The sequence below is a fragment of the Lissotriton helveticus genome, chromosome 2_1 (genome assembly GCF_964261635.1).
Source record: "Lissotriton helveticus chromosome 2_1, aLisHel1.1, whole genome shotgun sequence".
NCBI lineage: Eukaryota > Metazoa > Chordata > Amphibia > Caudata > Salamandridae > Lissotriton > Lissotriton helveticus.
In genome coordinates, this window is record NC_136059.1 from 542955128 (window position 1) to 542977856 (window position 22729).

At 45.9% G+C, this 22729-nt stretch overlaps 1 protein-coding gene across 2 annotated transcripts in view; it reads left to right on the top strand.

Annotated features, from left to right (window-relative positions):
• DMGDH (dimethylglycine dehydrogenase) overlaps positions 1 to 22729 on the top strand; it is a 635937-nt gene that overhangs the window by 261918 nt on the left and 351290 nt on the right. For both annotated transcript variants that reach the window (XM_078675210.1, XM_078675209.1), the window contains exon 5: positions 5712 to 5916. In XM_078675210.1, the coding sequence (XP_078531336.1) occupies positions 5712 to 5916 (205 nt within the window). The remainder of the gene's footprint in view (positions 1 to 5711; positions 5917 to 22729) is intronic.

A 22729-nucleotide genomic window follows, 5' to 3' on the forward strand; every position in this document is an offset into this window, starting at 1 on the left:
GACTCGATGTAAAGGAGTCTTGGAGACCACATTAATTGACCATATCAGCCTTATTGTGTCTCTCTCCTTTCAAGAATGCAAGGTCTTGGATGCTTGGAAAACTGCCCAAGTAATCCCCCTTAAAAAAAAGGCTAACATTCATATTACCCAATTTCAAAACCTCCGCCCTATCTCCCTTCTCCCCTTCTGCACTAAACTTGTGGAAAAAGTAGTTAACAGACAGCTGATGAGCTACCTAAAAGAACACTCTCTCCTGCACCCCACTCAATCTGGGTTCAGAGCAGGGCACTCTACGGAGTCCGCCCTGCTTTTTTCCACCGAAACTCTGAGGCAGATAGTGGATGATGGAGAGACAGCAGCGTTGGTACTTTTAGATCTGAGTGCAGCCTTCGACACCGTGCTGCACTCAACGCTGCTGTCTCGGCTATCTGACATAGGAGTAACGGGACATGCCCTGGCATGGATGGAGTCCTTCCTGGCTGACAGGCATTTTCAGATGCACTGCCCCCCCTTTAAGTCTTCTCTTAGGAAGGCGAGCCATGGTGTTCCTCAGGGCTCTAGTTTGAGCCCTACTCTATTTAATATCTACATGGAACCCCTGGCTCGCATAGTGGAGACTTACGGGGTGGGCATTGTCAGCTACGCTGATGACACCCAGCTGATGTTCAAGCTTACACCGGACCACAGAGAGGATGCCATTAATTTTTCCAGCTGTCTCTCCTCTGTGGCAGCCTGGATGAATAAGAACTGCCTTCGCCTCAATGGCGATAAAACCGAGCTTCTGGTGGTAGGGAAATCTTCTTCCGCATGGTCCCATGTGTGGTGGCCTGCGGAATTAGGTAGCCTGCCTTGTCCAGCGGTCTCGGTGCGCAACTTGGGCATAACACTCGACTCAAATCTCTCATACCTGCCTCAAGTCAGCAAGGTCTCTGCCAGATGCTTCAGCGTATTGAGGGTTCTCCGAAAGGTATTAGACCTCCTCCCCATGGACTCCAGGAAGACCATTGTCCATGCCCTAGTAACCCCCCATCTGGACTATGGGAACGCCTTGTTACTGGGATTGAGCAAAAAGGGGCTCCATCAGCTCCAGTGTGTCCAGAATGCCGCTGCACGACTTGTGCTTAAGCTTCCTCGCAGATCCTCAGGGAAATCTGCCCTGTCCAAACTTCACTGGCTCCCCATCAAGGAGCGAATCAAATTTAAAGCATTATGCCTTGCCCATCGCATCGCTCATGGCACAGGGCCTGATTATTTAAAAAGCCTTCTTACAATACACCGCCCCTCCAGAAATCTTAGATCCTCTGGGGCTATGCTGTTTAAAATCCCTAAAGTCACCAGAGCCAGGATGGGTGGTTGTTCGTTTGGTTATCTGGCTTCTAAGAGCTGGAACGAACTCCCACTCGAGATCCGTATGGAGCCCTCTGAAACTAGGTTTCGGGGAAAACTGAAAACTCTCTTATTTCCACGCACTTAAACCGTTCGCCCCTCAGATGGTTCCCCAGCTCGCTCTTCTCTAGCGTCTATGCAGTTTTCAGCGCGGGGACACTCTGTTCTTGAGTAACCAGGCGCTTTACAAATGGCTTTAAATTAAATAAATTAAATAAGATTAGGCTATTGGCATTGTAAATGGCAATGCCATTTATTTATCTGTTTTCAAATCCAACACATAAATAAAAAAATTGTCATTTACAATGCCAATAGCTCTAGCTTTTACAAAGGCGAAACCGTTGCATTGTAAATGCTTGTTTTACTATGCTTTGTAGTACTTGTGTTCCTGCAGAAATGGCAGTCCTGCCAAGCATCACCCATCAGGTGTGACGCTCACGCATTTCAGTGCGGTGATCCGCATCACCGCACTGAAATGCATTGTCACGCATTTTGTCACCTGCCAGCGCGCGCCACCAGCGGCACTTGTGCACCGGCTCTGCTGGTCCCAAGAGACATGTCGCGTTGCTGCCTGAGTTCCTAAATAGTTAAATCCATCTGCTCTCAGCTCGGGCATTGCTGAGAGCGCTACAATGTATCAAATATTTCCCTTGCCTGTGTCGCCTGGTAAAAATGCGTCAATATTCTGTCTGCGGCGCCGGCGCGGCTCCGCAGCTTTAACACAGTACTCGATTCACTCACTGCTGCCAATTAGGTGGGGGAGGGCTGTACTCTCAGCAGCAGTCGATGCTACTGCTGTCAGTCACACTGTGGCACACCATGGGGGCCGGTACTAATATCCGGGATGTGCCGGTAGAATGCCGTCACGTCCGAAGGAAGAGGAAGTAGGTAGAAGCGGCGGGGGACTCGACTCAAGTCGACGAGACTTGAGCCTTACTTCTCTCCTTTCCTATTACCATCCCTTCCTTCCTACTCGGCCAGGTAGTAATTACACTCAAGCAAGTATGAAAATTGTTCCCTTGTGTCCTAGACATCATCAGAACCCAGCAGGCCGGCCTCAGCTCGCTGCTGTCAGGACGCTATCTGAATTATAAAAGACAGGCTCTAAACCGCCTACCTTGTGCAGGCACCAGCGTTCACCTCTGTATTAATTTCTAACAGCTCTGCTCCTGCTCTTTAAAATGGAAATTATATGGGACATTGTAATTAGAAGAAATACCTGGATAGTAAAAAAAACAAAAAAAACAGCTCTCTCAATGGCCGCCCGCCGCGCAGCAGCATGCAGATCAGTCACATCGATTCGCGGCCGGCGGGCATAAACACTTGACACTACTGCAGCTCAGCTGCCCAGAAGCGCCGGGGTCCGGGACGAGTCTGTGGTCAGCAGCCCTGCTGCCCACGATGAAGAAGAACAGGCTGCAGAGTCAGTGCATCGATGCAGCAACAGTGCAGTCCGGACCGCAATAATCAACTGCCTGTTGTGGTGGTGGATGTGTTTGTGTTCTGGATTTTATGCGGCACAGAGCATTTACCATATCAGCAGAAGAGAACTCTAACACTAGGATACTTGCAACCTGCAGAGAGTCCGGGTTCAGCACCTGCACACCTCCTCCTGACCTCTGCCCCAGACTCACCACGCCATTGTGAGTCTCATGGTGGGAGCAGAGCGCACAGGCAGAGACACAAACCCGGGCTCGCTGTCTAACTCCCTGAAGAAGAGACAGGCTAGAGATCCATGCGGTGCCAGGCCAGCAGCTCCTCGGTCGATCGTTCTGACAGCTGTAAAGAGATAATTTAATATTCTCCTGCTGCTGACATTTAAAATGTTTGTTACGAAAATGATTATGGGGCTCCAGCACGGCAGGGGGCCTTGCAAATGGATAGGTTTAAGGAAGGATGGATAGGTTTGGATATGAAGGGTGGACAGACGGAATGGTGAAAATCAACTGAATGATGGATGAAAAACTGAATAGACAACAGAATGTAAACGGTAAATGGTGAACATCAGCAGGTAAATGGTAGGATGAAAGGATGAATGGATAGATCGATGGAAGAGACATCTTCTGGGGAGGGTCATGATGATTTGCTTTGTGCCATAAGAGCTTTGGTTCGAAGTGGGGATATTTTCAGTTTCTTCCTACTCACTTGCTCAAAAATATATAGTATTGTGCTAAACAACAGCAATTAACAGTATGGCATTAAGAAGGTGCAACTATTGCAAAAAAAGGAAATGTTAACATATTATTGCATTTCTCTTTCATTTTGTGTAATGAGTTAACCTGCTTTGTTTATATAAACACATTTATCATGTGTTTTGCTGTGTGGTGCAACTTTTATAGAAGTCGTTAAGTATCATCATGTCCTGCCCTTAGCCCCGCCCCTAGCCCCGCCCACTCACTACACCTCTTGCGCATTTTAATGAGTACCTGCACTTATTTTTTCCCATTTAAAGCACTGATTAATAGGCTTGTTAGTCCCTCCTTATATCACCACCATTTGTAACCTCCCATGAGGACTGGCCCTTTTACTTTGGTTGTTACACGGTACGTCTTATTTAGTATCCAAGCACTATTTACTTTAATGAGTCTCTCCTACTGTAGGCCTGACATGCTTTCCTGCAGCATTCAGCGCATCTTGGGTGCTTTCACTTTCCAAGCAGCCCAGGATAATGGCGGCCGAGGTCTTGCATTTACTAGAGTTTGAGCTATATGCATTGTAAATAACAATGCCTTTTGTTTGTGTTAATTATCAAAACAGTTAAAAGGTATTGTCATTTAAAATGCCAGTAGCTTAACTCTCGCAAATGCGAGACCTATTGCATTGCAAATGCTTGTTTCTGCAAAGATAATTTCCTAAGGCAAGTGCTGCAGCAAAATTTGCTAACTTAATGGAAATTTCAGGCGGTAAAGGATGGAATTCCCGAGATTCCCTTGTTGACGTTTTTGAGGAAAATGTAGGTGTTTGCAGACACTTTAACAGTCGATGGCAAATTTAAATAAGTCAAAATCAAAGAGGACTAGCTAAGTCTCACAACCGGGCGCCGCAGAAGGACGACAGGTCCAAGGAGGAACCAGGCCGACAATTTCGGTCTTTTTCTCTGCCAGGCGACCCAAGGAGGCTTTGTACAGAAAAATACTGTCAAAGCGAGAGGGATCCCCCCTCTCACCCATATAGCACCTTAGGGAGTGCTACACATAGCAAAATAAACACACTCACTATAATTTAGTCTATTTATTTAATTCACCTTTTACACATACTCACTTGGTCCTGAGGAAAGCCTGTTTTAAATCAAGAAAGGCCAGGCTGAAACATGTAGACCACACAGGACACTGGAGGTCATAATCCATACTCCAACGCGTCCGTCTGCCTTTTAATATACCAACAGAGGCCCAGTAAATTAAAATATTGTTTTACCCTCGGGTACTGGGACCATCTGTATGGTTTTTTAATTTTCACCTTCACACGCACTACACTGCACACTCAGCAAGTATACCAGCTCCGCAGTAATCTGGCGTCGAAGCACACCCGGGGCACGTTAGGTGTCACTGTGGTGGGCCCGATGATGAAGCATGCCACCAACTAGGTTGGTGGGTGAGGGCTTTCTAAAAAACCTACTGGTTTGCTTGACACACGTACTCCATTGAGTCCCCTCTTATGTAACTTAGCTAGTCCTCTTTGATTTTGACATATAAAAGTGGGGATCCGGACTAGCTTACCTAGTCCTCACTCTCTCCTTTGATTCAATAATAAATTTAAATAAGTAACGCAGAACGTCACTTCTCGTTTTAAAATGTCAAACACCAAGATGTGTCATGCGACCTTTGATGCTTTGTAAAACTGGGGGTCACTTTTTACACAGTCAAATGAGCGCTGAAAAGTCATAATATCTCTAGTATAGAGAGACTGGAAAATTCCTACAACAGGTGCATTATGGGATCGGAAGCTTACTGTTTGCCAGATGCTATAAAAGTGCAGGTGATTGGTGCAATCATTAAATGGGACACCCATTGGCCAAATAATTAGCAAGCTCATGCAGTGTATGACCCATACTTCGATGATTTTCAGGGCCTCTATATTAATGGTAAGGATGGATATATTTGAGATTTTTAACAGCCAGGGCCTTGGACAAAATTTCAGCATCTGCCCATATCTAATTTTCAAGGGTTTTAAATGCTTCATAATCTGTCCTAGTTTTTTAAACACAGCAGTGCCGCCCCAAGGCGCTAGAAAGCAAATTAGGATTTTGTAATTATTCAATTGCACTTGCTTAACAATTTTATTATTTGGAAAATTATGTTGAATATATTTATTTTCAATTTTCCTAGGTTTTAGCAGGTCTCCACAATCCAGGTGATGGCCACATTGATCCCTACTCCCTCACCATGGCCTTGGCAGCTGGTGCCCGAATGTATGGAGCCCAGCTATATTTTCCCGCGCAGGTGACCAAACTGACTCCTAGGTCAGATGGTTCATGGGATGTGGAGACCCCAAATGGAACAATACATGCTAATAGGATTGTAAATACAGCAGGTAAGAATAAATGTTATACCAACCCATGACCTAAATAAACAATGTCAACACGAATGGACCCTCATCGAGACTCATTCCGTTGACCTGGTTTGAAAAGCAGCTTCGGTGTTTGGTCTAGAACTGTCTTAGTTTGGTTCGCACTGAATTACACAGAAGTGAAATTGCGGGCACAGCACTATAATAAATGTTTGTACAAAATGTTTTCATACCTACATAGAGCCAAATAAAAGTACAATAAAGAAGCCGGGCGAAGTTGCAGGAACAGAGGATAAAAAAACGTACACACTAGAAGTGACTGGAGGAATGCTTGCAAATTGTCCAACCTCTTGGCAAAAGCTCGGGGTAGCATTCAAATCCAGTGCCTTTTTACCCACATTGCCACTTCAGATTAGACCCAGTCATATGCAAATCAGTCCTGACCCTGCTCCTATAGGAACAGTCCTTCCTAAACTGGAACGCAAGCAACTCAAGGCCTCTTTTGCCCTATTGGGGCTCATCAGTCAGGAGTAGTTTGATGCAGTTATACAGTGAGCCCTGGGCCCACTTCTGGGCATAACCTTGTCACTTAGGGTGTTACATCAAGCACACAAAAGGTGATGGGAGGAATGCTTGCAAAAATTCTAACTCCTTGCAATTGCTTAAGTAGCATTTCAACCCATTGCCTCAATGCCACCTCAGATTAGTCATAGCCATTTGCAAATCAGCCCTGGTCATGGTCCTCCAATGGGAACAGTCAAAAATAGTTATTTTAAGAGTGAGAACTGACTGCAGGTTTCACACTGCAGTAGTCTGGCAACACAGGGTTGGCTTAAACCCATGTTTGTACTGCCACCATAGTGGATGGCACAATAGGTGCGGCAGTCCACAAGTGGCATTTAACTTCCAGGCCCTGAGCAAACTTTCTACATTATAGGGACTCACTGGCAAGTTAAATATGCCAATTTGGAATAAGCCAGTTTACCCATGGTTATATGAGGGGGGTCACAGGCCCCCGATAAACTCTCTACATCATAGGGACTCACTGGCAAGTTAAATATGCCGGTTAGGAGCACTGGCATTTTTACTAGTGCTTAGCAGGGGTAAAGTGCACAGAGTTCTAAAGCCAGCAAAAATGAGGTCCAGAAAAAGGAAAATAAATCTGGGGTGAGCACTCAAAAAGGCACTTTTCCTACAATACGTTATGACCATGTTTCTTATCCCTATTCTCCCCTCAAGTGTCAATGGTAATTTTACAAAACCTGTATAAACTGCCTTTGATTTTGTGGTATCTGTTTGTAGCCAGGTATTTTGAACCAGCTATTTGGTAACTGCCCCACTGCTAGAATGAACATCTATGAGAAGTGGAATATCCACTTCTTGAATAGGCTGTGCCCAGTCTGGACCAGTTTCATTACATCTGAGACAACAGTCTGATTACTTCTACAATTTTGAGCCTACAGGTGTCAAAATGTCACCTTATTAACTCTTGAAACGAACTTTCAGCTGCCCCTGCACATGGTTTAACTGTAGAATGTGTGAACCCTGGCACATTTCTATTACCTGTCACTAAGTGTGAATGTTCTCATGTCTTTCATTGTGAGACATTCAGCTGGGGACGCAATAAGTACATAGATAATTTTCAACAGGTGCGGCTCCTCCACTGTGGCGGTGGAGCGACGCCCCACTGCTTTTAAGCACTGAGAAAAATAAATTGATAACTTAAAGTTATTATCATTTTATGCTCCGTGTCCTGATGCTTTGCTGCTGGCAGGTGGGCAGTGCTGCTCTGCTCTGGGAGCAGGGGAGGAGTGGTTTGCCCACTCTTAAGTGCGCAATGACTGTTTTGTTGGCCCACACTAATCATGCGCACTTTCCCCATTCTCCATACAGGCTGCATTAAATCCTGCATGGAGAACATGCCCACCCCTCCAGCCCCTGGCTGAGCACTGTGTCACAGCGCTCAGACCAATCACAGCGCTGCATTGCAGCGTTGGGACTGGCTTAGGAGAGGGAGCCTGGCTGCCTGTTTCCTGTTCCTGTCGGCCGGAGGCAGGAGCAGAGATGCGAGACCCAGCCTCAAGGTAAGTTTTTTAAACTAATTTTTTATTCCAACACCCCCAGTTACCCTCCCTTACTCACCCCTTACCCACCTACCCCCACGACACCCCCTTGCCCCCGCGAGCCATGCTGGTCGCCACTGCTTTTAGATTTTTATAATGTAAAACAGTTCAAATGGAATATAGTTTCCAAATTTAACATAGAGTAGCATCCATTCTTCAAAGGATCCTTTTGGGTTGTGTCTTGGATACAAAAGATAGATTTTGTGGCCATAGTGAAACTTTACTACAGAGTTCATGCCATGCCCTCTGGCCTACTACCAGCCATGAGATTTGTTTTCTTTTTGTCAAATCTAGCATAGATACCAGGTCATTACTTGTGCCACTTACTGCTTTAGTCTAGAAACCTAAAAGTTTTGCAGTTTATGCTGAAGGTAGGAAATATCAGCTCTCCATATTTGGCAGCCTATGTATATTACGCAGAGGGACTTAAATAACTTTCAAACATTACATATGCCTGTGGACCCACAGTTTGAATGCTGGTGAGATAGCAACCATTGGCAAGCTGTGACTGCACTGGCAAAGGACAATCTGGGCCACACCCTAACATGGATACAGTGCAAAGATCTGTAAATGTTTGGATAATAACTGTTTTATTATTTTGCTATTCTTAAGTGGTCTTAATATTTCATCCTAAACAGAAGTGAGTACTTCAGTCCACAGCACCAAAAATGAGTGATTCATCTTGGAGAGGGAAACTATGTGGTATTAACAATAGCATTTTAAAGAAAAACACTGTTTAATTCAGATATCAACTGAATAATTCATATTGTCAAATATTAAAATAATTGCAACTCTGGGACAACATTTAATAAATGTTTTTTTAAAGTTTCACAAAAACGGTGCAGAGAAGGGAGGTACGAATCCCAGTGGATAAATCATCAGTAGGCGTGGGGCGGACCAGATTTCACAAGATATATGTCGAGAAATTGCAAAATGTTGGCACGTTTATTGAGCATCCAATATAATTATTCACAAGGAATAAATCATGAGCATGCGAGCTAAGCTCCAGGTCTGGGACTAACCCTTTCTGAGCATGTGTGGTGCGGAAACAGCAAAAGGAGACCCGGTGTTTTTAAGTCAGTCTCAGAGCCAAGAAACAAAATATGTACCTGTGTTACCAAACAAAGGACACCTATGAGTTAGTACTGCTCTGCTTTCTGCACAGTCTGTTAGTTCACAATAAATTAACACCTGCATCACAATCAACGATACAGCTCAGACTGCATGTATAGCGCCAAGTCAAAACTATAGGTGAGCGTTACTCGTGGAGTGACACAAAAACTCTGTTACATTCCGCGGAGTTCCGCCAATGAGCATAAATAGGTCTGTTGCGGTCTTCACGCTGTGATTTAGTGCTGGCTGCACATTGCATGCTGAAAAACAGCCACCACGCGGCTAGTCCGAGGGCGCAGATACTAGAGTCAATTTTGCTGCCCTTCAAGCAGATTTTCTACTGGAATGGCCGCCTTCTGACCATGAATGGTCCCGACCGCCTCCGATTGCCCACGTTAGAAAAATGGATGTCCTCTTAGCAACCAGAAATTATGCTAGGGAACGCCATAGCTCACTTGTGAATTTACCGTCTTGGAGCTACATGCAAGGAAAAAATTCTGTCATGCAGCAATTGGCAGAATTTGGCAGAAACTCTACGGTACAAGATTAACATGGAGACACCAAAATGCCGGCAATTCCGCTTGCAGAACAGAATATTTCACCCACCTCTAGTCAAAACCTGTGAAAATGAAAGCATGCTAAATAGTAATGCAGCCAGATACCATGCAGTTAGTCATTTACAATGGGACACTTCCTACTTTTAGGATTTGGCAAGCTCATTTTAAATGTCGAACTGCACATTAGTCCACTATCTAAGGAAGAAAGTGAAAGCTTGCTATAGCTCAAAAGGAGAGCTGCTTGTCTGTGTAAAGAAAAAAAAAATCCTTCTTGCCGCTTCCTTGCCACGTCTCGCTTTCGTTGTCCCTCGCTCCTGTCGGAACATTAAATGCACCCAGGCTCCCCTAAGCCAATCACAATGCTGCAATCAGTATTGTGATTTGTCTGAGCGCCGTTGTTCGGAGCTCAGGCAGCCAGTGGGAGCCTGGGGATGTTCTCCGACCAGACTGTAATTCAGCCTGGGTGGAGAACATGCAAAGTGCGCATAAATATTTGGCCGGCTCGAGACGTCCAGCCAAACATTCATGCGAATTTAGAGTTTGCCTACCACTCCTCCACCTGCTATGAGAGCAGAACAGCCCTGCCCTCCCCAGCCAAGCTACTGCAGCAGGACAAAATAAAATGATAATAACATCAAGTTATCATTTTTTATTCCCTTTACTTCACTGCTGCCAAGCAGTGGGGCAACGCTTCTCTGTCTTAACGGAGGAGCCAACACTGTCCTGATCCAAAAAATGAAAAAGTTAAAACGTATTCTTAGTGAAACCAGGACAGCAAGTAAAACCACAGACACCAGACCCGACTAGGTGCCCCAAACCCAACTACCAAGCCAAGAATGAATTTATTTGGGGACTGTTACACCGAAACCTCCATCACCCCCGTAAAGCTACGCCCCTGGATATGAACATATAATGCATGCGCTTGCACTGCACAGAATGCATTGCTTTTCTTTTGTGAATATGCTTGCCTTATAAACCATTTACATTCTCTGAAATGCATCAAACAATAGCATAGCAGAACAATACAGCTTTAGAATCAATTGTTTTTATTGTGTGGTAAAACATCGTAATACACAGCTCAGCTGCCTACATCAACTTTCCTGCAGAGCATAATCTCTGGACATCTACACAGCTTACGGGTCTACAACCAGGAGGGCGACCCCGCGAAAAAGATTTCGAGCCTTAACAACTGCCAAGACAATAGCACGGAAACCACTTTTAACAGAAGGAAACAGACCAAAAAAAAGACAAACACCCAACCCCACCTCCATTCCCCCCCACTTCCTCCCAGCCCCGCATCAGCCTTGAACCCCACCAACCACCCTCCAAGACCTCCAGACTTATCTGGCCACTCCTCAGGCAACATCAGTGGTCCCCCTAGGCTCTAAAGGAATGAGCTGCAGTATTTGTAGGTACTTCGGGCACGTGACCTCCCTCAGATCCTTAGAAAGGGGTTGTAGGAATGGACCCCATAACTTCACATATTCAGCGCCCTTCCTGTCCATGCCCAGCGAGAGCCGTTCCATAGCCAAGAGATGCCAAAGCCTTTGGATCCAATCCCGCGGGTCCAGTATAGCCGAGGGGCCCCATTGCGCCAAAAGGACCTGCCGTGCCGCAAACAGAGCTAATGCAATCTGTCAACCCCTCAGCGATTGCAGTGAAAAAGACTTAGGATGGGGGAGTCCCAACAGCATGTGCTCAGGTGCCCGGGGGAATGCAATCTGGAAGGCATTATCGAGGTCATCAAGAACCGCTTTCCAATACCGCACCAACTTCGGGCAGTGCTACAACAGATGCACCAAAGTACCTGGAAGGCCACACCCCCGCCAGCAGAGGCCTGACTTCGCTACATCCCATGCCTTGATGCGCGCCGGGGTATAGTACCAATCAGTTGCCACCTTATAGGCAGACTCGGTACCCGCAGTGTTAGAGGCCATGTGATGTACTCTGTAAAAGATGTGCTCCCATTCTTTGTGTCATGGGGCACCCCAACTCCGTCTCCCAGCGAACCTGCGCCTTCGTACGCTGCTTCTTGGGATGCAACAGGATCATCGCATACAATTCGGATATGAGCTCATCCTTCTTGCAGACTAACCATCGCTCAAAGGTAGTCAAAGAGCGGGACATGGATGCAAAGTTAGATGGTTTGGTCACCCAGTGCACCAACTGCGCATAATAAAAAGCGTCGGACTCTAGTAGACGGAAGTATTCCCTACACAATTGGGGGAAAGGGATCAGGCCTTCAAGGTCAAAGAGAGAGCCCACCCTCTTACAGCCTTCCTCCTGCCAGCGGTGGAAGACTGGAGATGCACACTCCGGCGGGAAAATCGGGGTTATCAACAATGGGGGTCATCGGGGAGGGAAATGTAGTCCAGCCCTTGCGCTGCGCTAACTGATCCCAGGCTTTCAAAGTCGGGGAGGTCATCGGGGAAGAGGAGAGGCCCCACGCCCTGTGCTTGCGCAGCAGCCACAGCTCACGCCAAATGTTACAGCCCACTACTGTCTGGTCCATAAAGTTCCAGTGTTTGCTGGACAAGGGCCTATTCCACTCCGTGACATATCGGAGACAGGACGCTTGATGGTAAGCCGCCAATAAGGGAAAGCCCAGCCCGCCTGCAGCTTTTGGTGCAGTGACGAGGAACAATGCAAGCCTCGGCCGCATGTTGCTCCATAAGAATTTATTAATGAGCCCTGCAGTTTCCGAAGAGTGCCCGATGGGGGACTCCGAGGTAGCATTTGAAAAAGGTAGAGGACATGTGGGAGGACTGTCATTTGCACTGCAGCCAACCGCCCATAACAGGCCAGGTTGTGACAGAACCAGTCCGAGAGTGCTTTGGTGGTTTGATCTACCAGTAGCCTATAATTAAGGGAGACCGTTTTAGCGATAGAGGAGGTCAACCGGATACCCAGATATTGAATATCAGAGTGTACCCACTGAAAAGCGAAGTCTCATTGCAGATCTTGCACATCAGCGTCGGGTATAGAGATGTTAAGGATTTGCGATTTTGAAAAATTTACTTTGAAGCCTGCAACCTTTCCAAATTCGAGGAGCTCTGCCGATATAGGTACCGCAGGGAGGTGTGAGGCTGGGTAAGCAACAGTATAACATCATCAGCATATAGGCTAATTTTGTGTGTGTCAGCACCAAACTTAATCCCTGCAATACCCACATTTGACCGTATGCGTTGGGCAAAAGGCTCCATATAGAGCGCAAAAAGCAACGGGGATAATGGACACCCCTGCCGTTTCCCTCTAGTGATGGGGAAAAAGGGCTGATTTGCACCCATTCACTCGCACCGCCGCCTTGGGGGGCGCTTAGAGGCACCGAACCCAATGCACACAGTTGTCACCCATCCCGAAGTCCTTCAGAACCGCGAACAGGTATTCCCAGTCCACCTGATCGAAGGCCTTCTCCGCATCAATGGAAAGAAAATAGGCCTGGGCCCGAGACCGATGGACCAAATCCATGAGGTGAAGAAGCTGTTTGGTGTTAACCCCCTTGCCGCGTCGGGATAAAGCCCGCCTGGTCCGGTTCTATGATTCCGTCCATCAGGGGGCTAAGCCTCGCCGCCAAAATACTCGCAAAGAGTTTTGCATCGATTTTGAGAAGAGAGATCAGCCTATATGAGCCGCAGTCTTTAGGGTTCCTTTCCCGGCTTAAAAATGACCGTAATCGGTGCCTCTGACATGGAGGGGGTCACCTCTAACGTATCAAGAAAGGAGTTGAAGAGACGGGTTAAAAGAGGAGCCAGCTCCACACAGTAGGTTTTATAAAATATGGCAGAGAAGCCATCCGGCCCTGGGGATTTAGCTACCTTCAGTCAAGCAATCGCAGATATGACCTCCTCTGTGCAGATCACGGAACCTAGAGCGTCCACCGATGTCTGGACAAGAGGCTTAATATCGCAAGACGCCAAATAGTCCGCCGTTCCTCCAGAGTCCACTGCCTCTCCCCTGTACAGGCCCTGATAGAACTGTCGGAAGGAGTCTACAAGAAGGGCATCAGTGGTATGTTCTACTGCCTGAGGATCTCTAATGGCCTGTATGGTCGTTAACTGAGCCTGTGCCCGCAATCTATGTGCCAACATCCTCCCCCCTTTTGTAGTGTAGTTCCTATTATCCCAATAGGCTCTGCGCATTGGAATAATATCTTCAATAGTATAGACCTAGGGCAGAGGTTAACTAGGTCTTCTACCGACGATATTAGACTTAAAGTTTAATGTTTGTGCCAGCTAGCTCAGAGTTCACTAGAAACTTTCTCGATTAGGCAGGGAGGATTTTAACCTCCCTGGATAGACAAGAAGGGATTTAGTTTCTGACAACCATAGAACATGACAACTTAACTCTCCCCTAATCAAGAGTGTATCTCTAGAGTGTGAAAACAAAAGACAACTTATTTTACTCAGTCAGTTCAGTGCATTCTTAGTTTCACCAGATTGTAGAGAAAAGGAAGAGACGGGCGTGTTCAATAAAAGATGTTATTTATTGATCAGTCTCTTTTCTCATACAAGAGAAATGAATCACTATTATTGCAATACTTGTAGTTAAGTAAAGTGCATACAGTAAAGACAGAATTATAAAATAATACTGTAAAAGCATTGATATGGTTTCTGAGCCATATGATACTTTAAAATATATACATACATATATACATTTGACTAATCGTACTCAACTGGTGCTTCTAACCACGCCTACCCCAGTGTACCTGACCTAAGCCTAATACGTGGGCGGGAGTAGATAAGTAGCAGTTTAAGTTAAGTTTGTTTTGCCAAGGGACTGATTCGAGAATTCTCTGCAAGGGGTTATTCAGTTCTGTACCTGAGATCTAGAGTGATGGAGGGCTGGTATCTTTTATCCCAGGTCTTGATATTCCAGCTGCCTGCGAGGGCTGCTTGGAAGCGCCGGAGCTGGATTTCTCAGCAGGAGAAAGGCAGCGTCTCGTTCTCAGCGCGTCAGGAAGGCGGGGCAGCGCCTGTGGGCTTCGCTCTCTGCTGGGCTCCTCGGCACGTCTCGCTGCTCCGATCTCGTCACCACCGCATGTGTTTGCTTAAGGCAATGTCGGTAATATTTATACCTGAAAGGTGCCGAGATTGACGTAAGGATGGACATATATACGTCAATAAGGATGTCATATGAACAGGCTTGTTCGCACATTCTTTTGCTGAAGTTCTCGGTGAAATCAAAACAATGGTTATGGGAATTTCCCAGGTCGCTGTAGGTTTGATTTGTTTTGAGAACTCCGTATGCCTTATCAGGGGCTGGAGGAATATCGCTTGTCTAATTAGATGGCATGTGTTATGACCTAATCAGATAACGCGCTTCTGTGCCGTGGTGTGGCTTAATCAGATAACGGTTTTTGCACCGTTAGATGGCTGCTAGTTAAATATTAACCAGACCAGGGTCAGGAATAGGGGAATCGATACAGTACCTATAGGAATACATCACACTTTGTCCCCGCTGAGGTAAAATTTGTGTTGCAAGCGCAATAAGGCGTGTGCTGCTTTATCTAAATTGAGGTGCTTCAACATGCGTCGTTTCGTCTCCAACTCCCTCCAAACTTTCGGGGCCCCCGTCCTCTTATGTATCGCTTCCAAGGCACCCACTTCCCTCTCTAATTCTGCACGCTTCTCTTTGCGTAATCGTGCATATGCTGCCGCAAGCGCAATACACTCCCCCCGCACCACAAGCTTCAGTACCTCCCATACCGACGCGAGGGATGTGCCTTCCATGTCATTATCAGCCAGATAATTGGTAATAGTATCCCGTATTCATGTGACCACTGATTCCAAATGGAGCAGAGTGTCAAGAAGGCGCCAGCTGGGCGGCGGCAGACGCTGACCATGGGAGGTGATGAGAACTGAAATGAGGGCATGATCTGAAAGCGAGCGCGGCATAATATCTGCTGCTGATAAATGGGGAAGGAGAGAGGACGTGGCAAAGAAGTGATCTAAGCATGCGTGCGTCTTATGCGCTGCAGAATAGTAGGTGTAATCGCGCATTAGGGGGTGTTGGACGCGGCAAACATCATGCAACCCTCCCTCAAGAAGCGACTGCCTCCCCCCTGCGACATTGCTCCCAAATGATAGGACCTCTGCTCAGACCTGTCCATCCCCGGGCCCATCACAATATTCAAGTCCCTGCCCACGAGGATCGATGCATCTGGAGACGCTAAACCCTCAGCAAGGGCCATCCTCAAAAAGGGCTCTAGTCGTTCGTTCGGGGCATACTGTGGAAAAGTAAATTTTGCCATGTTCTGTGTCCCTACGTGTTCCCCATCTTATGTTGTATGTGCATGATTAATATGCATATGTATTCCCCATGATCGATTAAAGACGCAATTACAGTTGTGTCCATCACTAGTATGCCAGTTTCCAGTTCTCGTGAAAGCTACGAGTATTAGGCCTATGTAAAGCTACGTTGCCACGTTTCTCAGTGTGCACGTTATTTCATTGTAAAGTCCCTGTTTTCTAGGCCTCAAAAGGGCCCGGACTCAGATTCAGCTCCTGTCTCCTGAACCCTCGCTGAGGAGCGATACAGCCCCCACCTGTATCCCTGACCCTTCACTTACTTCCTGCCTCACAGTGCCCGGCTCGTCCTGGCTCTGCCTGCCAGTCTGCCAAGAGTATGTTATGATTCTAGTTATCAGTCCAGCCCTCCTTCTCTGCATTCCTAAGTTACTGAATCGCATCAATAGTTTCAGTCATCGTCTAGCCTTTACGTCTCCATGTAAGAGAAATACTGTATTTATGGTCATTTAATATTCCTCAACACATACTACATGCAGAATAATGCATGCACCAGTCTTAGTGTCTGTTAGCCTTTGCCCTGATAACTTTTGGATTCTATCAACATGTTCTCTAAACATCAGATACTAGATAGTGTTTAGGTACATGTCGCTCTGACTCTCCAGACTTTCGTCTCACCTTCTAGCTCAGAAGTCATAGCCCCCAGCTTCTCCCTAGTTACACGTCATTGCCAGCTTGCGCGCACCACTAGGTTAGAGGTCCCGGCTCCTTAGATAGCCCCCTCCATGTTTCCGCCCCATTTATGACATATTCTGTTACGTCTACATCACATGTCTATGTTCACGCCTCTTGTTACACCTACTTTCACCCTTATCTTTCGCGACTGTTACAAGCCCCACCCACTGTTACACCTACTGTATGTATTGTAATGCAATTGTTTTAACTATATATACTTGTGCACTGTTATTAAAAAAGTTATTCCCTTCAGCGCGCTCATTCCAGCCCCTGCCCGACAGCTGTCGGGGCCCCCCTGTTGGCTAGCCATCCCAGATCTTGCCCGTGCAGGTTGTCCTGTTCCTGTCCTTTATGCTGTATTAAACCTGCAAACTCCTACTACCTTGAATCTTGACTCTTATTTATTGAGCTATCTGTTATTGTTATATCTAGTCAAAAATAGAGGTATTATTTATTTATTTACCACATAATGGCGCCCGAATAGGGACTTGCCCTTTCCCCACGCGCCGGTGAAGCCACGCAAGCCCCCTGATCCTCTGCAGCCGTGACGGAACCATACCGTGCACGTGCAGATATTTCTGCTTCAAGTATCCCTCAGGCCCACGGAGGAGACGGAGGTTGCGGTCCAGCATCCAGACGAGGCGGTGGAGGAACGCGGCGAGTCCCGACCAGAGCCCAAGCCGAGAGTCCAAGGTCCGAGGTATCCGGAGGCCCACCCGTAACAGAAGTCCGAAGTTCGTCCGTCCGGCGTCATAGCAGTCCAGTCCAGTCCGAGCCTTCCGTTCTTGCTGCCCGGTGAGTACCGTTGCTGGGGTAGTATCTAGACAGGGTCAATTGCATTGTCTCTGGTCCGTGGGTTTGGGTACACAGATCCAACACGAAGTGTCCACTTAGGTGGATGCGGGTCCTGACGTGTCTCTTTATGAGACCGGTAAGTTTCGTACTGTTTTAGCAGTGCATCTAGTTTCTGTTCTAGTCCGTTCTGTTCTCGAGAAATTCATGTATTCTGTTTTCAGTATTCCAGGTAGTATTCTGTCCGAACTGTTATTTTAAATGTCATTCATGTATTTCAATGTCGTGGTATGAAAGTAGTGTAATTATCGTGTTCATTGTGTATTGTATTGTGTCTAGACTACAGTTCAGTCATGCCTTTGTTTTCCAAGTTACGTCAGTTAAAAACTAGAAAAGGTCTGTTAGAAGAAGCAGTTCCTGTCCCGCCTAGGGACAGTCCAGGTCATTTTATGTATCAAAAGCATGGCATAAGTGCCATATTATATCTAGATTTATGGGTGGAGTACACCAAACAGTTAGAAGAAAAGTACAGATGGCCCGTATCGGGTACATGGGATGCCGAGTGCATCATGCGAGTAGAAGAAGCATTATGGAAAAAGAAAGCCAGACAGTCACAGAAAGATGCCATCGAGTTATGGCGCAAAGAATCTCATAAAAGAACCGAAAAAGAAATCAGAAAGTCAGAATTAAGTAGAGAAACCTCAGAAAGAGCCCAAGAAAGGGAACTAATAGAAATAGGTGAACGAGTTAAAACCGAACAGTCAGACAGACAGAGAAATGCCCTTATTAAGGGTATGTATCCTCTTCTTGCCGAGGGCTTGCCAAAAGCAACCCCGGAGGCATCCAGTAATTTTCCGCCACCCTTAGTTCCGACCAAGCTACGTCACAAACAGACCGCAGCTGATATTTTTCTCTCGTCCTATTTGGACGACACAGTCCCAGAATATGCAAATCCTGTTCCACCAGCTCCTGTAAATAATGTAATTCATGGTCCTCCAGCCACCGGGGCACCTGTTACAACACCTGTTACGGTACCCCCGGTCCAGCCCGTAGTACAAATTCCCGTCACATCAGTCACTCTGCCAGCACGAAGAGTATCAGTCGACGATTCCAGTTTAGGGGCCGCGGGAGGAGGTCCACCTGGTACCCCGCCGCCAAGTAGACGTTTAGGAGCAGTCGAGTTACATGAACGTGCGTTACAGCGTACGCCCAAATACAAGTCTATTGCAGAAATCAGGCGACTTCTTACTGAATGCTGTTATGATCCAGTCCCAGGCGAGGATAGTATGGTTATATATTCCGTATGTATAAGACAGGTGTCCGAGTATTTGGTCACCCTACCGAATATGAAAGAAGATCTAGATAGAATGTATCGTTTCATTCGTACAGGAGACGATCCAGAAAGTATTGGTGAAGTCATGTCTCTCAGGAAAGCTGAGATCCAGTTCATGTTATTAAAGTTTCTGATCAATTGTTTAATTAGGGAACAAGATTCCCCGACTAAAGATCCGACCGAAATGAGAATTCTGACAAAGTGGAGTGATAATATAGCCGAGGGTAAGCACAAGACACTCAATAGTATAGAGAGTATGTACAAGAAAATACGTAAAGAAATAATAAGGTTACACGAACAACGCAAAGAAGCACAAGTAAGCGAGAAAGAAAATGACTTCTACTGAAGAGGTAGACGACGAGAATCCCGCCAGAATAGCGTATGTGGGTAAATCTAGAATTCCAGACCGACATTTACGCTTAGAACACAAGAAAGTCTTTCATCTTCCAGCACCGGAACAAGGTTCCCTAGAACAAGTATTTCAAGCTACCGATCAAATTCTGAAATCACGAATCGGTTATAGTGAATTAGGTACTATGCATGAACAAGAACTAGCCCGATCAGCAGTCCGATGGATTACTGATTCTACCACTTTTCCAGACGAAATAGTGGCACAAATGTTTCTGAAACTGCCCCCAGCCGAGCAGCGACTGGTGGGTATGTATATGATCCACCACGCTGTATGAGGGTCAACATTCTGATCCAGGTCCGTTACATGATGTCCTGAACGAGTTACTCCAGTATAGATGGAAAGGTTTAGGTACCGATTTAATTAGTGTCATTCTAGAACAGCGCCACAAATACAGAACGTTTTTGAACCCGCATTTTGTTCATGTCTCACCTCCAGAAAGTAAACCGTTTTACATAGACAGACAGCATCCGTTACGAGAAGTACACCCAGTTAGGACACCAGATGGTGAAATGCAACGAGTATTTGTTTACACCCCAGTTACAAAGATGGAACTCTTAGAGATGAAGAAATTAATTCCCTGTCACGACAAAGATCCAGCAGGGTTCCACCGTGAATTAAAAGACATGCTCCGTATGGGAGAATACACGTATCCAGATATTATTAAAATGCTAAAAGTCCTGTTGCCCGCAGGGGTATACGAAAAACTCAAGGAAAAAGATTGGGAGGTGGGAGAGAAAAAGATCGATTGGACAGCTCTAGAAGCTGAAGATAAGATACGAGTACCAGGTACCGGTCTTGGAGACAAATGTAAAGAATTACCAGAACTATTAATACAAGTTTTGCCTAGATTATTAGCCACTAAAAAGGAAGACTGGGATGCAATCTCAGCCTGTAAACAGAAACAAGACGAAGACACTAGTGATTTTTATTCCAGATTTGAGAAATGCTTTATAATAAACAGTGGTTTGAAGACGAGTAGCGAGTCATACCCTCATCTTTTTGTTACTAAATTAGTCGAGAATTCAAGTCCACAAGTTAAGAATCGAGTTTTGAAAGTCGAAAGTACATGGCAAGCTAATACTCCGTCCCAGATGTTACAGATGCTCCAGTATCACCAGAATAGAATCAGAGAAGAGCAAGAACACGAGAGAAGACGTATGAAAGACACGAAAATGAAAGTACTAGTTGCACAATCTGTTCCACAGGACAGTCAGAAGAGGGGTCCGAATCAAGCCAGTCATCCTGCAGCTCCCGTTAAAGGGACATGCAATTATTGTAAACAGCCAGGTCATTTCATAAACGAGTGTGCAGTTCTGAAACACAATATAGCCACTGGTAAAACTAAAGAAAGACCACGTCCGCCTAGACAAGAACAAGTTTCACAGACTTCTCAGCCACAGAATGCACAACAGACAGTTCCAGCACCGCAGCCTATTGCTGCAACTCAGCATGTTACACAGCAGATGTACCAGTATGCACAGACAGAGTATCCAGAGTATCAAGCGTATTCATGAAACAGCCTAGAGAGGGAGGTAGGCTTGCCTCTCATCGAGATTCCTGTAGATCAAGAAGGTCCCTATGTTCATAGTCAAGTATTAGGGAAAGACAGAAAGTTTCTGATTGATGCAGGGGCAAGTAGGACGACTATTAGTCACGACGAGGTTCCAGGGGCTCCGCTCTCAGGCTCTAGAAATGTTTCCCTTGGTTTTTCAGGAAAGCCTATTGTAAACGAGATATCAAAGCCAGTTACTCTAGAAGTAGGTCCATTGTCCCGAACTACTGATCTATTGCTTACGAAGTCATGTCCAGAAAATTTGTTAGGTATTAAGACACTGAAAGAATTAGGTGCAGTTATTTGCTGTTCCCCAGAGGGAATACGTTTGTTTTTACGTTACTTCAAGGGTCACTATGTTTTACGAGATTTTGATCCAAGATTGTCTAATGTTCCGCAGCATCTATGGGCGCAAGGTCCAACTGATGTTGGTTTCATGCAAATCACACCCCATCGTGTGACTCTCAAGCAAGGTGTAGTGTTACCACGAATCAGACAGTACAGATTGCCACCTGAGGCTGTAGCAGCCTTATCCAAAATTATTGACGAGCTCATTGCTCAAGGAGTAGTTGTAGAAACTGACTCCAATGTATGTAATTCTCCTATCATTCCAGTCATGAAACGTACTGATCCAAATGCACCCCCAGTATATCGATTAGTGATTGATCTTCGAGAACTTAATAAATGTATCATCCCCCAGTATCCAGTTGTTCCAGATATCTCATCTCTATTGACAGCCATTGATTCTGAGGCTACATTTTTCACAGTCATAGACCTCAAAAACGCATTTTTCAGTGTTACAATTCATCCAGACAGCCAGTACCTTTTCGGTTTTTGTTTAAATGGAAGGAGCTATAAATTCACACGAGCTCCTCAAGGTTTCACAGAAAGTCCTAGTATTTACAGTCAAGCACTTAAGAGACAACTAGACAACATTCACATGCCAACTGACACTGCCCTGCTCCAGTATGTCGATGATCTACTGATCACAGCCCGTTCTGAACGTGCTTGCGAACGAGCATCACTTACAGTCCTGTATTTCCTAGCCGAGATGGGGCACAAGGTGTCCCCTTCGAAGCTTCAATTCTGTGTCCAGCAAGTGATCTACTTAGGCCACTTACTGTCCAAGTGGGGTAGGCAGTTGACACCTGACTGTATCCAGTTAATAGCGAGTCTTCCACAGCCCAAGACACAGAAGGAGGTACGTGCTTTTATCGGCCTTACTTCTTATTGCCGACAATGGATTCCTCAGTATGCATTTCTAGCCAAACCACTGATACAGTTAACGACACAGGAGGCAGCCGTATCGACTGTCCTCCCTTGGACATCTGAACATACACTTAGTTTCAATGAATTAAAGAAAGCCTTATGCCAAGCTCCTGTCCTAGCTACACCGAACTACAATAAGCCTTTTACACTTTTTGTCACAGAACGTAATGGTACAGCATTATCTGTTCTCACACAAGATCAAGCCGGACAATACAAGCCCTGTGCTTATTTTTCGAGCACACTAGATCCAGTAGCCCAGGCTCTGCCTGCGTGCCTCAAGTCAGTTGCAGCCACAGCACTAGCTATCAGACAAAGTGATTCCATAGTATTAGGACACTCCCTGACAGTACAAGTTCCACACTCCGTGGAAGTTCTTTTAAACCGAACACAGACCCAGCACTTGACAATTGCACGTTTGACAGGTTATGAACTGACACTGTTCCAGCCACACATAGAAATCAGACGCTGCAACGTTCTAAATCCTGCTACACTGTTACCGTCAGTTACTTCAAATCCTGTCACACATGATTGTGTGGAAGTAGTTAACACTATGACTAAGCCAAGACAAGATCTGACAGATATTCCATTACCAGATCCTGACCTGACACTTTATGTGGATGGTTCATGTATGAGAACGAGTACAGGAGAACTAGTAGCCGCGTATGCAGTGACTACTGACACTGAAGTTATTGAAACACACCGTATT